The sequence below is a fragment of the Didymosphaeria variabile genome (genome assembly GCF_027946475.1).
Source record: "Didymosphaeria variabile strain IMI 356815 chromosome Unknown scaffold_10, whole genome shotgun sequence".
Taxonomy (NCBI): domain Eukaryota; kingdom Fungi; phylum Ascomycota; class Dothideomycetes; order Pleosporales; family Didymosphaeriaceae; genus Didymosphaeria; species Didymosphaeria variabile.
The window spans coordinates 257,466-273,231 of record NW_026611629.1 but is presented as its reverse complement, the minus strand read 5'-3'; the positions used below and the strand labels follow the sequence as shown (position 1 = coordinate 273,231).

General features: G+C 51.9%; 5 protein-coding genes and 1 non-coding gene across 6 annotated transcripts; 3 read left to right on the top strand and 3 right to left on the bottom strand.

Moving 5' to 3' along the window:
• Window positions 1–2,021: 2,021 nt before the first annotated feature.
• On the top strand, window positions 2,022–2,873 carry N0V89_012138 (uncharacterized protein; the record flags this gene model as incomplete). The annotated part of the gene is made up of 2 exons (XM_056220862.1): window positions 2,022–2,028; window positions 2,050–2,873. 2 exons carry the CDS (start codon window positions 2,022–2,024, stop codon window positions 2,871–2,873), a joined length of 831 nt encoding a protein of 276 aa, XP_056064849.1.
• A 956-nt stretch (window positions 2,874–3,829) lies between these two features.
• Window positions 3,830–7,039, bottom strand: CYM1 (Mitochondrial presequence protease; the record flags this gene model as incomplete). The annotated part of the gene is made up of 1 exon (XM_056220861.1): window positions 3,830–7,039. The coding sequence occupies one exon, from the start codon at window positions 7,037–7,039 to the stop codon at window positions 3,830–3,832; it is 3,210 nt and encodes a 1,069-aa protein (XP_056064848.1).
• Window positions 7,040–7,711: 672 nt separating this feature from the next.
• On the top strand, window positions 7,712–9,400 carry N0V89_012136 (uncharacterized protein; the record flags this gene model as incomplete). The annotated part of the gene is made up of 4 exons (XM_056220860.1): window positions 7,712–7,944; window positions 8,072–8,530; window positions 8,579–8,822; window positions 8,879–9,400. 4 exons carry the CDS (start codon window positions 7,712–7,714, stop codon window positions 9,398–9,400), a joined length of 1,458 nt encoding a protein of 485 aa, XP_056064847.1.
• An 804-nt stretch (window positions 9,401–10,204) lies between these two features.
• On the top strand, window positions 10,205–11,302 carry N0V89_012135 (uncharacterized protein; the record flags this gene model as incomplete). Its single annotated transcript, XM_056220859.1, has 2 exons — window positions 10,205–10,609; window positions 10,658–11,302. 2 exons carry the CDS (start codon window positions 10,205–10,207, stop codon window positions 11,300–11,302), a joined length of 1,050 nt encoding a protein of 349 aa, XP_056064846.1.
• A 1,267-nt stretch (window positions 11,303–12,569) lies between these two features.
• On the bottom strand, window positions 12,570–13,392 carry N0V89_012134 (uncharacterized protein; the record flags this gene model as incomplete). The annotated part of the gene is made up of 2 exons (XM_056220858.1): window positions 12,570–12,582; window positions 12,629–13,392. 2 exons carry the CDS (start codon window positions 13,390–13,392, stop codon window positions 12,570–12,572), a joined length of 777 nt encoding a protein of 258 aa, XP_056064845.1.
• Window positions 13,393–15,301: 1,909 nt separating this feature from the next.
• Window positions 15,302–15,380, bottom strand: N0V89_012133. The gene has a single exon. It is a non-coding gene; the product is annotated as a tRNA-Thr (tRNA).
• Window positions 15,381–15,766: the final 386 nt, after the last annotated feature.

Sequence of the window (15,766 nt, the reverse complement as noted above, 5' to 3'; positions counted from 1 at the left end):
AAAATAGAGGACCACTCTGTTTCCTCGATCCACTAATTGACCCGAAGATTAATCGTGAGTAACTCAATCCCATAATTAACGTCAAGGCTCGCATGCTTGTTAGATGGGAAACGTCTCTGATGACCGTCCGTTCCCAGTCGCGCCTCCGGGCTAATGGCACTGCCGCATGGGAGGGCGTCAAGGCCTACGGTCGACCAAAGCTTCATGTCCGTTTGCCGGTCAGGTCATTCCTAAACGAACTCATGTTCGCATGAAGACCGAGGCACCAATGCTTGAACAGTCGCTGTATGAATAGCACTGGGTCTGACGCCTCGACGCCTGCAAGAGACAGAAGATCGCGGTATGGTTGGACAATGACTTGGTTGATCTCAATGTTGGTTGTGGCTTTGAGGCTGGTAGTCGTTATTGTGTTGCAAGAGATAGTGCTCCATGTACAAAAGCGATGGATGGGACGCAGCTTGGGTATTTTCCATGGGAAAGAATGCATCGACGCTGGAGCTCTTCTACCAGGAAGAGGGCGGTCACTTTTTGGCATACAGGGAGTGTGACGATGGACGCCGAGCTTTAGGGAAACGGTTGGTTAAGCATTTATTACAACATAGGGAAGGAATAATGTGGTTTGAGATGTCTTCGCATCACATAGCGCCCGATACGTCTGTTGCTGCCTTTCGCACAACGCGGCCCAACAGAGTCGAAGTTAAGCTCGCATGTTTGACCGGCTCGGTTTCCCTATCATCGGACGGAGCTCGCTCGGTGCTATTATCGAACAGGGACGCCCTTGCGCGATGCAATGAATGACTGGAATGTTGTTGGTGTTGTGCCTATTGATCTATGAGTCGTTCAAGGCGTGTATACGCATTAGCACGACATTTCTGTTTTGATATAATAGTAGCCCCCAGAGCCCAGGCTACAGACATTGTTTTGCGGTCGTGAAGATGCTGTCGATCTACCCCAGATTACCGAGCACGCCATGTGGAGCGTAAAACGTCATTCTACGTCGCAGCCCGACCAAGCCTTTCCGAGGTGCTGGTTTCGGTCCTTTTATTAGCCAACAACACCGGTCGAAATATTGAAGCTCGAGATTTCCCCACCTTTCTAACCACGACGCACGTGGTAGACATCTTCCCGGTTCACGCCTCGATCGCGACGACTGAAGGTACCGTGAAGGGGCTTGTAGAACCTTTTTGAAAATAAGGAGACCTCCTCGCAGACGATATGATGCAAAGTGCTTGAGCACCACAATTGGACGGACCTCGGTCGCCAGGCATGTCTTCGTCCATCTTACAGAGTAGCCTCATGGCGACTGCGACATCGTCTATGGACTCTCTGGCTAGTAAGCCTGCGCAAGGGTCATTTGACTCTGCCGGCGCAGGCGTCACTGGAGGTATGCGGCTGTATGTGCGCTACAGAAGATTGACTGACCGGGAATTGTAGGGTACACCGGCGACTCACTGGACCTAAAAATAATCATTGCTTTCCTCATCGGACTTGCATTGTACAACGCCGTCGAGCTTATCGTACTGATATTGGTAACCTTCAACAAATACCGCGGACTCTACTTCTGCAAGTCTCCCCGGTACAAAGTGGATGCGTGTTTTCCGCTAAGCGAAAGAAATATTATCTTTATCTACTTACAATACAAGAAAAGATTAAGGATCTTTCCTTAGCTTAGCAGAGACACGAGACAATGTACCATACCCATTTTCTATGAGATATATGCTGACTTGGTACCTTCGGGTTTGGCAGGGTCGATGATTGTCTCTGGCACCGGAATTATGCCTTACTCGTTAGGGTTCTTGATCAAGTTCTACCAATTACTGGATCCCAACAAAAGCGTCGGCTATGTAGCTGTGGTCATGATCGTAGTGGGCTGGTATATGATGGTGACTGGTCAGTGCCAAAGCCCCCAAACCTACCAAGCATGCTCTGCATCTGACTCGAACGCAGGTCAATCCTTCGTTCTATGGTCCCGCCTACACCTCCTTACGAAGTCGCGCCGCGTGATCCGGTACTCGCTCTACATGATATGTATCAACGTAATTCTTTTAGGCTTCCCAACTAGCGTGTTGACCTTCGGATCCAATGCGAACACCCTAAGCCCTCGTACTCTGAATCATTTTGTCCAAGGGTACAACGTCATGGAGAAGATACAAATGGTTGGCTACTTTCTCCAAGAGCTTATACTTTCCCTCATCTACGTCAAAGAGACATTGCGCATCCTCAAGCTGTCGAAAAGCGCCCAAGACGACATCATGAGCATTGCAGATAACACTCAACTGAAGCACCCCTTTGCGCGCAAGCTCATGTACCAGCTCCTCGCCATCAACACCATCATCATCGCTATGGACGTCGCTCTCCTTGCCGTCGAATTCGCGAACTTGTACCTCGTGGAAACTACCCTTAAAGGTGTCGTCTACTCTGTAAAGCTCAAGCTGGAATTCGCTGTCCTGGGTAAACTCGTGCAGATTGTGCGCAGCAAGTCGAACAGCAGCGATCACCAAGCCTCCGCGGAGCGTCAAGGCCCAGCTACCGGATTCGAACTTGAAAAAATACCCTCGGCGAGAAGTGGAAGCGGCAATGGAAGCACTAGAGGAACAGTAAGAAGAGGCAGCACTATGAAGCGAATGCAGTCTTTCCCAGACTTTGTGGATCCTACTCGGGTGAGCTGCGATGTCACGCATGCGCCGACAAGTATGCCCCCTGTTAGGACGCGGGGTGGGTTGACCATTCCCGAAGAGGACGACGGGAATGCGTGGGAAATTGAAGGTCAGCACAGGAAGAGATGGCACAGAGCAGAGCAGAACAGCTGGATCGATGAGGAAATGGTACGCGATCTCTCTGATCACTGTTTGAAAAATTCTAACACCGGGTAGGATAAGCATAACATTGGTTGATTCCTTTACAACAAATCTGTTGATCATACAATCCAATACTCCACGGCGACGATCACCTCCCCCTGGTAGTTGCCGCGACTCCCCCAAACTGCTTTGGTTTCACCTCGCGTGTAATACCAATGAGTCGCTTGCCGGGTATACAAAGCAATGCGAGCAATGAGACAGAACAAATCCGCAAGGGTACTAAATAGAAGCGCTTCCGACATCCTCAGAGCAGCGGCCAGGACCGAATTCGTCTGCTGTACCTTTCTAGTTGTTGGCAGGTTTAGACGAAGCCTATCACGATTGCATGATACCATGTTGTAGGTTCCTACAAACATTGAGCCGTGTCACATGCCCTCTGGCAGCCATGGCATGGCCTCTCAGTGAGACTGAAACTCGAAAGGCGTACCAGCTCCGGCTCATTCGATTTCCACCTACACCAGTGTCCCTGCCTCACGAGACGTAAATGTGCCCCCAAATTTAGTCCGCCAGGAGACTAGCCTTACCCCTGGCAGTTCTGAGATTGGTTGCCGCCCTAGTTCTGCCTACCCACACGCAACAACGTGGAGTTGGAAGAGAGCATTGATCTAGCGCATTGGATGCCCCCGTGGAGCGCCAGACCGCACCAGCCATGGAAAAGGCAGTGGCACGTCTGCGGATCTGTTCGACTGCGCTTTGGGACGAAGGGAGTGCGACAGACGGGGCGGTACGCAAATTTCTCACATCCTGACGTGCAGTGCGGGCACGAGGACCCAACGAAATTGAAGCTGGAACAAAACGCGAAGCGAAGATTGGGAAGGAATGGAAGGGGAAAGACTCGAAATCAGTGGTATTCTTAAACTTACAGAGATGCGGTAAATGCCAACGCCACCTATGCATGAGTTGAGTAATATACAGATGCTGTACACGTTTCATGGCTTTGTGTATGCGACCAAGTCATACACACTTGCCGTCTAAGGCGCAGCGACGGCCTCATCAGGCATTTGCTGCGCGAGCTCCTCCATCTTCTCCGCCATATGTAAATCTCGTACGTCCCAGCCGTTTTTCTCCGTGGCCCAATTTTTCTTCTCGCCTAGGACAGCAACACTGCTCTCGGACACTCGCTTCACGAGAAACTCGTCTGCGGCGCGCTGGACCTGCTCGGCCGTGACATCCAACAGGCGCTCCCTTCGTGTCTGCAGCATGTCGTCTGTGATACCGGACAGGAACAGCCGCATGCCCTCTTGACTGACGCTCTGCGGCGCGTCGTAGCCTTGGAAGACGCTGAGTTTGGCTTCTTCGAGGTCCTGTGCCGTCCAGGTGCGGTCGCGTGCCCATTGTCCTGCTTCGGACATGATCTTCATGGTGTTTTGCGGGTTAGGGTCGCGGTAGCTGTACATGCCAAACACGCCTCCTAACGAGCGCGAGTAAGCGCCTCCGCCGTAGGCACCGCCCTTTTCGCGGATTTCGTGGTGGAGGTGCTTATGGGTGAGAAGTTGTGCAAGAATCTCGAGAGACGCGCTAGAGGCATCGACGTAGGGTATTGTTGGCACGGCTCTTGCCGAATAGTAGACTTGGTAAGGGAGGGGAAAGAAAGACTTGGCATTCCGGGGGTATTCCGCTTGTTGTGATGTTGGAGGTATGGTGGCGTTCTTCGGCAAAGAACTGAGGAAGTGTTGCAAAGCTTTTTGGTTCGACGTTGAGCTCTCGGGGCCGCACGTCAGGGCAACACGGAGGTTGTCACCCTGTGCGATGGCGAACGACTGAATGGCCTTGAGTTTCGCAATTACGTCGCTCAATGATTCGGTTATCGGACGTGCTGCGAGACCTGCCGTAAGCTTGACTTGAGACAAACCTCCCGTTTGCTCGTTTAGCCTACCCACAGGTGTAAGTCCTGCTTCTGCAAAGGTCCTGGCGAAGGAATGGCCGGATTCGGCGATGGAGTTAATCACGCCGCTGGCAGAGCTTTGCAATAGTTCACGAATCTTCTTTTCCGTTTCTGGGCCGTCGAAATCGGTATCGATGATGATGGTACGGAGAAGTCCGTACATATCGGGTACGTTGCGATCTAATGCGAATCCAGAAAAGGAGAAACCTTCCTTGAACTGTTCTAGAGCGAGCGGCGAAGGTGATGCGTGGTGGCCTACCGATATTCCGCCTGTCTTGAGCTTTATTAGTTCCTCCAATTGCTCCATGCTCTTGTTACGAGTCCCTAGTCGCATGATGGCGCTCGTGAACAGTGGAATCATCTCCCTCAGCTCCTCTGGTAAGTTCTCCAGATAGTGTACCGCACGGAAGTAAGTTAGGCCATTTGTTGGAGCTTCACGCCACTGCACCTTTACCCCGTCAACCTCGCCGTGCCGGAGCGGTTTGCGTTCTTTCTCACGGGGGATATCCTTTACGTGCACGGTCGGCAAGCAGCTGAGATCTTGGTTTCTGGCATTTTCTTGCACCTCGAGCAGCTCGAGCTCCCGTTTCTCCAGATAGTTCTGGGCCTCTTCTTGGCTAGGGAATTGTTTAGTTGCCTCAGAAATTTTCTCTGCAAGCCGCTTTTTCTCCTCATCGACCAATTCTTGTGCGAATGTTTCGGACGGTGTCATTGTGAAGGTCAGTGTCTTGTCGTTAAGAAGGTATTTGTCCAACAAGCTCTCCAAGTAGTCTCCTTTTGCAAGTCTTTCTTTGAATGCGTTTACTGTGTCCTGCCACGCCAGCGCAGCCATGGGATCTACACCATTGAACCAACCAGGTTTCAACCTTTGCATCATGTTCATGCCGAAATGGGCGGTCTTGTGCTTCAGCGACAGTTCCAATTGGTGCAAGATCCCGTCAATTTTGATGCTGTCAAAACCATTCTTTCGTGCGTCAAGTAGTGTCTTCGCAATAGTTTCTCGGACCTTTGGCACATCCTCCTCTTTGACAGCGTTCAACCCTACGGAGAATACACCAAGCTTCCCAGCGCTGTCGTAGCCTGTGTTCGGGCTGAAATCGGCACCTAGACCCGACTCGATGAGGTTGCGATATAAAGGAGACCCGTAACCATCCATCAACAGGCTACTCAGCACCCCGAGCGAGAAATTTTCCAAAATATCGGCGGTATCGCCCATCAGCCAGGTCACCGACGTCTTATGCTGGCGATCGGCTGGTACGAGGGGATCCAGTGGTCCGGGTACTGTAACATGCCTCGGTCCGTCAAGCTCTATGGGAACCTTCACATCGTGATCCACAGAGATCTGGTTGAAACTACGCAGGCGCTGGTCGATCTCCTTTAGATGCTCCGTCAAAGGCATGTTCCCATATGTCAAAAGTTTGGCGTTGCTCGGATGGTAGTGGTCTGCGTGAAATTTGCGTAACTGTTCCCAAGTAAGGTCGGTGATTTTCTGCGGATCGCCGCCCGAGTTGTTGATGGCCGGAAAAAGGTGATCCTGGAAGCGGACGTAGAACAGGTAGCTCGCGTCCGACATCTGACCCTTCATTTCGTTGTACACAACACCCTTGAAAACTAGACGCTTGGCCTCGTCGGCGCCTTCCTCTTGCGCAGCCAATGGGTTTTCTGGGCCTATCCTCCAACCTTCCTGTGTGAAGTCGTTTTCCTGCAGTAGCGGGTGAAGGGTCGCATCGAGATATACGGACATGAGGTTCTTGAAGTCTTGGGCATTGGTGGTCGCAAACGGATAGGTGGTGTGATCCGAGGACGTGAAGGCGTTCATGAAATTGGAGAGCGAGCGCGGAAGCATCTTGAAGAAGGGATCGCGCACCGGATACTTCTCGCTGCCGCACAGCGTGGTGTGTTCCAAGATATGGGGCACTCCAGTGTCATCGGGCGGGTTCGTCTTGAAACCGATGGAGAAGACATTGTTCGCATCGTCGCGCGCGATGTGGAGATACTGGGCACCCGTCTTGTCGTGCTGAAGCTCGAGAGCTGTCAACTCCAGCTCGGGCACCTGCTTGACGCGCTTGAGGGTGAAGCCGTGGAGCTGCTCGCCGACTCGGGGGAGGCTCGAAGCATCGGTGACGGCGGCATATCCGCGTCGCAAGAAGCGCGTCGAAGGCGCGTGTGGGATGCCGGAGCAGCGGTTGCTCCGCAGCTGGCAGCGAGCGGACCGCAACATGGCAGGCGGAAATACGGACGGGGTGAAGGATGGCGACAGCTGCCACGGCCGGTAGAGAGGAAAATTGTAGGCCATGACGCCTGCTGCGCCGATTGGCCGCGGCGTCGAGGATACACGTGATGCAGGGCTGACTAACCGACGAGTGCAGGCTGCAGGTCCATGTTGCGTCTGAGGAGAGCCAAGGTCGGTACAGCTACAGGACGGTTGGAGCGCGGACAGCCTGCGAATCCCGGACCTTCGATTTGGAGTGCGGCGTCCAGCAAGCAGCATCAGGAGCGTTGCGCCCTCGTACTCCCTCGGCCACGGCCACGACGAAACTGCGCCAGTAGAAGGCTTTGCGAGTCCCCTCCCTGCATCACCACGCGACCCCATCACCTCCCGCAAACCACGGCCGCCTCTACTCTAGTCCTGCCCGCGCCGACCCTGCCTCGCCATCGCGCTGCACCTCGACTGCCCGCGTCGCGAGCCGCCCACCAAGTCACCACCGAACCGCCCGCCTGCCCCACGCCCGCTCGCGACCACGCCCGCCGCACCTGCCCAGCTCGCGCGGGCCCACATGTGAAGGGCGATAACCCGCCTTGAGAGTGCGCAGCGTCGACCGGAGAAGCCGCCCCGAGCGTGGCAATTGCGGCTTCCTTGATGGCAACCGTCGCCCACCAGCATCCCACGTCGACCCCAGCACCAGCCCGACCCGCCCCTCGTAGCATGGACACCAGCCGAAGCGCTTCCACCTCCACCTCCGCATCCATGGCGCCTGCCCAGCCTGCGCCGCCGCTGGCGAAGAAGGGCAAGGCGAAGAAGTCTGCGGATCCGTCCGAGCAGCAGAAGCAGATCCAGGCCAAGATTGCCCAGTTGGAGCAGGATGCCGCTGGTGACAAGGAGCAGGAGCTTGAAATCGGTGCGTTTATCCTCCATACAATTCCTCTGGAAGAGTGGGACCGTGCACAGCGTTGGGAGTCCAAGGTCATTGCATCAGCGCGGTCAGCCGCAATCCCGCCCAAGCACCATGCTCTAGACGGGAATTGAAATTTTGATCTTGGGCGTCTGACCTGTCCCTCGTCGCGGACGCGCGTGTGCTTCTAGACTGGGCACGCATGCTTGCTATAGCGTTCGGCGTATCATTACTGACGAACTCCCAGAGCGAGAAGTCAAAAAGGCAAATCGAGAGCTGTCTTCGCTCCTTAATAGCATGGATGGCCCGCTGACCCGTGTCGAGGTGGTCCAGAAACGCTATACGGAGTTACTCTCGGAGATGAAGCGAACTGAGCGGGAACACCAAAAGTCTAAGAAGCGTGGTGATCAACTTCAGAAGGAGAAGGATGCGCAGAGGTCGGAGCTCAACAAAGTCACTACCATGAAGGACAAGCTGGATAAGCTGTCCCGCGACTTTGCCAAGGAAAACAAGAAGCTGAAGGATGAGTTGCATAAGATGGAGTCAACCGAGTCGGCCGCACGGGAAGAGTTGCACCACCGTCTTGAGGAGCTTGTCTACGACGTCGATAGCTGTATCGCCCAGCAGCATCAGCCCGAGCCGCAAAACCAAGCAGACGTTGAACTTGACGAACTGTGCGTGCATGTTTGATTGCTTTGTCCGTCTAGGCTGACGTCCTGCAGGTTTCGGCAAAAATTCAAATCTTTCATCGACCAGTACGAGTTACGCGAGCTGCAATTCCATTCCCTTCTACGGACCAAAGAACTCGAGATACAGTACCAGATGGCCCGGCTTGAACAACAACGCAAACAACAGGAAGCAGAATCATCCAAATCGCACCAGCTCACCAGACAAGTGTCTACATTTTCGCAAACCGAAACAGAACTACGCACCCAGCTGAACATTTACGTGGAAAAGTTCAAGCAGGTATGATTCCTTAACGATTTCAGCGTACACCATTGGTTAATACTGACCAGATGCAGGTCGAAGAAACACTCAACAATTCGAATGACTTGTTCCTCACATTTCGCAAAGAAATGGAGGAAATGTCAAAAAAGACCAAGCGCCTCGAGAAAGAGAATCAAAATCTACAACGGAATAAAGAGGTGACCAATCGCAACATCGCTGAGATGGTGCAAGAACGTGAGAAGATGCAGGATGATCTGGCAAGGAAGACGAAGGAGGTGGAAGAGCAGCGCAAGAAGATTGCTCGCCTGGAGACACTTTGTAGAGGTATGCAAGCACAGGGACGAGGTCAAGTTCCTATGACCGAGCTTGAAGAGGATGAGGAAGTGACTGAGAGCGAATACGAATACGAGGACGATGATGAGGAAGGCAGCGAGCAATATGACGACGATACCGAGGACGATGCTATAGAGCCTGTACCAGAACGTCGACCGTTCGGTCCCGTACCTCCGCCTCCACCTCCACCTCAGAATCCCGCAAACACAAAAGTCAACGGTCACAGACAGGCCAATGGCCAAATCAATGGAGTCAAGCGCTAATTTCCCCATTTGCTAGATCGTTCCACGTCCCCTGGGAAGTAGTTGGAAGGCGAGGCCATACCTCTGTGCCCAATGTCACGAAGCCTAGCAAAGCGCCTACATTTTCCAAGAGCCTTCCGAGCTTAGGTTAACCGAAGGAACATTTCGGGGGATCGCGCTCAGTACCAAGACTATTGTCCTTCCAGTGTAGCACCGAAAAACAAGCCGTACAAAGCCTGTTACTCGGACTTCTGTTCTCTGGCTATACGCTCGCGTGGAGCTAATGGGGCGCCTTAGTGGGACTTTCTAGCGAGTGTACAATATCTCTCTAAGCAATGTTATGCAGCTGTTCATCACTCATCTTGGTCCAGATTGAGGAGTTGTTTCAAGTCATACTTCAATCTTGGATGCACGTTGACTGAGCATAGGTGATCCAAATTCCCGAGAGCTGGCTGTCATGATCCGTGGACACATCAATCGGATCTGAGCATCTCACACAAATGGCTGCGTTACAACGCGTGATGACGGTCCATAGGTTGAGCTTTGACCGTAGTCACAGGCGGGGCGGCCAAGCTCGAGCGAAGGTTGACTCGCAATGGGCTCACAAGGTGCCTCGGTTCGGCATGCCATCCCCGCGTTTGGCAACGATCCTTGCCATGCTCGCCGCTATTAGCATCCTTCCCCATACCCACTATGGACTACACCCTCCATTTATCGTATCTATACGCGTGTCCTTGGACTGTATATCTCCATCAGCATCCATTGCTACCCTGAACCTAGTTGCCCGGCGCTTCGGACTGTACTACACGCGCTCGATACGCGAACATGTCGACCCCCACGCTACAAACGCCCCTCTCGAAGCTCCTGTGCATTCAGTATCCCATCATCCTCGCAGGCATGGCCCGCACATCTGGCGGGCTCCTTGCCGCAGCCGTGTCAAATGCTGGCGGCCTCGGCGTCATTGGTGGCCTGGGCTACACGCCTGCTCAGCTGCAATCTATTATTGACGAGCTCAAGAGCAATCTTACCGACAAATCGCTGCCCTTCGGCGTCGACCTCGCGCTCCCGCAGGTCGGCGGCTCAGCGCGCAAGACGAACCACGACTATACGCACGGCCAGCTTGACGAACTCATCGAAGTGACAATCAAGAATGGCGCGAAACTGTTTGTCAGCGCTGTGGGTGTGCCGCCCACAAGGACCATCAAGCGACTGCACGAGGCAGGTATCCTAGTAGGTCGATTGAAACTTATTTAAAGAGAAACTCTTAAGAGAAAATAGATCATGAATATGGTCGGGCATCCTCGCCATGCTGTGAAGGCTCTGGAAGCGGGCGTTGACATCGTATGCGCGCAAGGCGGCGAAGGTGGTGGACACACAGGCGACATTTCGAATTCAATACTAATCCCCGCTGTGGTGGATGTGGCGAGGAGGTACACGAGCCCGCTCACGGGGCAGCCAGCCATGGTGGTTGCTGCGGGCGGCATCTACAACGGGCGATCGCTAGCCAGCAGCCTAATGCAGGGTGCGCAGGGCGTCTGGGTGGGAACACGCTTCGTAGCTTCCACTGAGGCTGGATGCTCCCAGCAGCATAAGGACAACGTTGTTTCCGCGCGCTTCGAAGACACGGACCGCACGCTGGTGGTCAGTGGACGGCCGCTCAGAGTAAAGCTCAACGAATATATCAGGGACTGGCATGCTCGGCCAGAGGAGATCAAAAAGCTGACTGAGGCGGGCATCGTACCGCTTGCAAAGGATATGGAAGATGATAAAGAGTTTGATATCCCATTCCTAATGGGGCAGGTGGCTGGCGAGATTAGGGACATTAAGCCAGCGAAGCAGATCGTTGACGAGATGGTAAGCGAAGCGGTGGAGATGCTGATGCTTGGGCAGACGTTTATCGGAGGACCGAGTAGTAAGCTGTAGGAGATGCAGAGGATGTTTTGAGACTGCAAACCACCCCCCTCGCTCTGTGTCGGATCTCTATCCGCTACCGGAGTCTCTTGACTGAAGTGTAACACGTGCTAGGCATTGTTCTCGTGGGAAAAGAAATAGTCTACACCAGAACCGCCGCGTACTAAGAGGATTTTTGGAACGCGGATAGTAAGTCTGAAGTGTACATAGTGTAGCTCAACGATAGGGGTCGCGAGAAAGGAATCTCAGAGGAAGAGAAGGGTAATATTCATGACCCATCGATTAAAGTTATATTTTCTTCGGTCTAGCGTACGCAGACAATCCGAAAAACTGGAACAGACCATCGGACGCGTATTCGCACAATGGGTGGAGACTTTTGTAGCGGCATGAATGGACAGGGACTTTGTCAAGCAGCTGTACGGGACCATCTACATTGACAGATACTGGTTGAGCGGAGCACCGACAAGTAGCTGATCGTCATCTTTTGCCTTGCAAGTGCCGAATGGGCTCGAATCAGAGCAAAGACCAACTTTCTATCGCCACCGCCATGGTAGGCGTAGACATGCAACTGTCACCAAACGCTCACCGCGAACTTCACTGGCGTTCCCCAAGCTGAGTGGGCCTTGATACTCAAAGGAAGTGCTCGTAAAGCGACTGTCCATCAGGATGACCAAAATCTCCAAAGTGATGTGACTGAACGTGATATCCGATTCTTCCCTGCAGGTATCCCCATTCTATTCAGGCGTTCGAAACGATGGGGCGGGTTGCGAGGAGAACGCCGTCCTACCCACTGAGCTGATCAATCGAGCCCGCAGAACCGTCATTGCAAAAGCTTCCGCACTTCGATCGATACTTTTGAAAATGTTCCAGACAAGCAACTATGGATCTGTCCGGGTACCGCAGCGCCCGCAAATAGAGAAACTGCTGAATCTGACCCCTAAAGATAACACATAGCTTCCACTGGTCGAACAGCAGGGCTATATTGCCCACCTTGATGACAGTCTGTGACACAAATGTGAAAGCGAATCCGTTGCGAAGAGACATAAGTCTACCCTAAATCAAATGGAAATGTATTACTACGGTAGCCTAAGTACTCTTAATCTCACAAACCTACCGACAGCTACATTTTCATATATATTGTATCATCTCTCTCATCGTGATTGAATCAAAGATGTTTTAATCAGAGGCGAGCAGAGATAAATAACGTAGAAGAGACTATCCAGGTGAACTCAGAGTTAAGAACACAACGACGAAACCGACATCGCTCCACATGTTCCATTTACTCCACTTTGCTACATACATGACTTCCCACCACACGAAGACAATGTATGCACATACCTCAATTTCGAATTCTCAACCCTGAACTCGTGACTATCAGGCAAACCCCCTACTCCGAAACCACCCGTGCCGCCAAAGTCCATCTGCACGTCCACCGTCCCGTACTCTTCATCGATCACATATTGTCGATTGATCAATTTGACGCCGGTCGGAATCCCAACGTCACATCGATCGCTTGCCTGTCCTTTGCCTGTATATGACCCTCCCTCGAGTCGCGCACACGGTTGACCCCACGGAACCTTGACGCTCTTGTCGTTGAAGATATCGCAATACGCATCCGCTGCCGCTTTGAGAGTTTCCCGCGTATCGCGCGTAGCCATGGGAATAGGATCCCATTTCTCGCGCGAAGCCCAGTAATACGTGCCAGTAACGTTGAACAGCCAATCGCCTTTGGTCGTCATAATGGTGTCTATCTGATTGACCTTTTGAGTGGCGTTGTCCAGACGCAATTGCGTGGCGATCACATAGGGACTGGCAGCGGTCGTAACAATGAATTCGCTGAAGGCAGCGCACTGCGACAAGTCGTGCTGGCTACGGTTATGGGCAATGGTGAGAGCTTTCGAATGGATACCCTTTGCGATATCGACCGTCTTGCGGTTCTCGGTGTATTTGATCGGAGAGGCGAAGGATGCGGTGCCATTTATTTTGCCTGTCGTTTGAACGGTAAGGAGATCAGCAGTTGCGGCCGTCAACTGCTCGCGAGTGCATGTTGAAGCTGTATGGGCTGCAAGGGCTCCGATGACTATCGTAACAAAGTTTCGCATGGCGGCAGAGATGGAGTGCTGGTTGTGTAAATCCTGACCACAGCAATTGGAGAACAATCGGTCATTTGTATCTCAGGTAGGTAGTGCAGCAATTGAACAGGAAGGAATTTAATCAGCACCTACGTAGTCGTCCACTCATGGCTTGGAATATATCAACGTCACATAATCAAGACATCGGCAATGATACGCTACAGTATTTGTTCATCTACGAAGCGTGTGGGGCGATTTTGCAATGCCGAGCGCATGTATACCTTGTCTTGTTAGGAAATCCACCCTTAGCGAATCAACGCGGACAGCTGCAACGAATTGTATTAACATTTAAATGACAATATTGCGGGGAAGCACCACTTCGAATTTAATCAGCACTAATCGGGCATTCTCTTGGCTGTGCATCCGAGATCAAATCTCGCATCCATTTACCCACCGTGTGAGGCGCTTCGCATTGGAAGGATTTGGTAAATCAAGATGTGGCTGCCCACTTTCTAGCTCAATATCCAAAGTTCACTGTGTCTCGATCCAACGATACGCATGATGCGAGACTCTTCCAACCGGAATGCTTTGGTGCGCCTGGGTGCGATCGATGTCCCCATACCATAGGTATTTTCTTGGTTAGGCTCCCTGCCTCTAAAGGAGACCAAGTACCTGCGCGGCTCCGCACAAATTTTGACGATGGAATATGAAAAAAAATTTAGGACAAAAGCGAGTAAAGGATCTGTTTGTCTTCTATAGAGATAAAGCGAGAGACTTTAAGATCCGTCTACCCAAACCTTAGACAAACGAATGTCACACAGGTACCCGGACCAAGGTTTTCAATCGACAGGTGACTAAAGGAACACCGCCTATTCGTGCCGCTTTGAATGTTCAAGCTCTCCATCGATTCCCTGATTTCGAAACTCTGGTTCTACGAACACGAGCGTAGGGTCTGTAAACGTTTCCGTGTGTGCATTGCGTTCCAGGGAAGTATATGTCTACCCAGATAGACCATCCACCACTGACTGGCCACGGCAATGGCCTCCTCTCCAGCGGAGGTTACCTAAAAACACTCTTGTGAAGACAGTCTGTCTGCTCCTGTTCTCCCGCATCGTTCTAATATGGTAGTTTGTGACCCACGAGATCTCTGGCACGAGAGAAAGAGATACCGATGGTGCATAAATGTATACTTGCTTGCGTGATCCAAGGCCCCGAGTGATACTGTAGCTGGGTCTTTCAGCGCACCTAAGATTGCGTTCGTGTTCCGCCTTCTAGACAGTCTTATTAGGGCAGCTGTTATAGACGAAACGGTCAATCACGAGATTGAGTTTCGCAGAATGCATGTACACTGTCAGGGATTTATTTTTACTTCGTTCGCTGCTACGATGAAGTGAAGGAACGACATTACAAAACGTTTTTTGTCAACCTGTCGAGTAGAACGAAAGACTAAGTCGACCAAGGAGCCGTAGCCCGAATGGATTACTGAGCCTGACGCGATGCCTTCTAGCACGTCTATGGAGGCATAGGAGCACCCCTGAGACGGAGCAACTCACGATGGCGATCACAGCTGACCTTCTGCAGACAAATAGGGACGGTAATAGTGGGCATAGGTGCTGTTAGTGGTGGTTGTCTGACCAGGGTGAATATTTGCTTTGTAGCCATGGCAAAAAGGGAGGCCGACAGATACGCGCGATATTTGGTGGAGGAAATCGTGATGGAGCCGAATGTCAGTTTAGAAGTGATGGGTATACCTCTAGGAATCATGTGCATGTTTTGGTTTACCGCCGCTCTCTCGAATCTTGAAGGCTGATATCTTGTCATGTGCGTCTCAGCGAAGGCTTTTCGCTTACATCAGGTAAAAACAAATTACACTCATTTGATGACGTTAGTGATTCGACTGAGCAAGGATCGCATGACGATGCGGAGCTTAAAAAGAAACTGCCCACTGTCAGAATTGAACTGACGACCTTATCATAGCTTAGTACTAGTGATACGCTCTACCACTGAGCCAAGCGGGCCAATGATCACATATTTGATGACAAATCTTTCTCAAACCAAATACATATGGGCATTGTGTTGAAAAGTGTTCCCCGCAATAAATAATCATCCTAAAAGCGAACTCTACTTCTGCCCAATTTCTTATCCAAGTCCCATAGCTGCATTTGTGCTTCTGAAAATTTCCGGATAGTGTGGTGGGGCGTTTTTGGAATAAGCGACACGTGGACTTCCGAATGTACCTGGCGACAGTGAAACGGCTACATTGAGTCTCCTTAATTTGTGTAAAGTAAAAGCTGCTGTCCATATCATGACCCTATATTCTATGGTGCTGCTCTGAAACGGCGTTATCGAAAATACATGAAGAATTCAGGCATCGTACCCATGGTGACCTTTTGCCTCACGCACA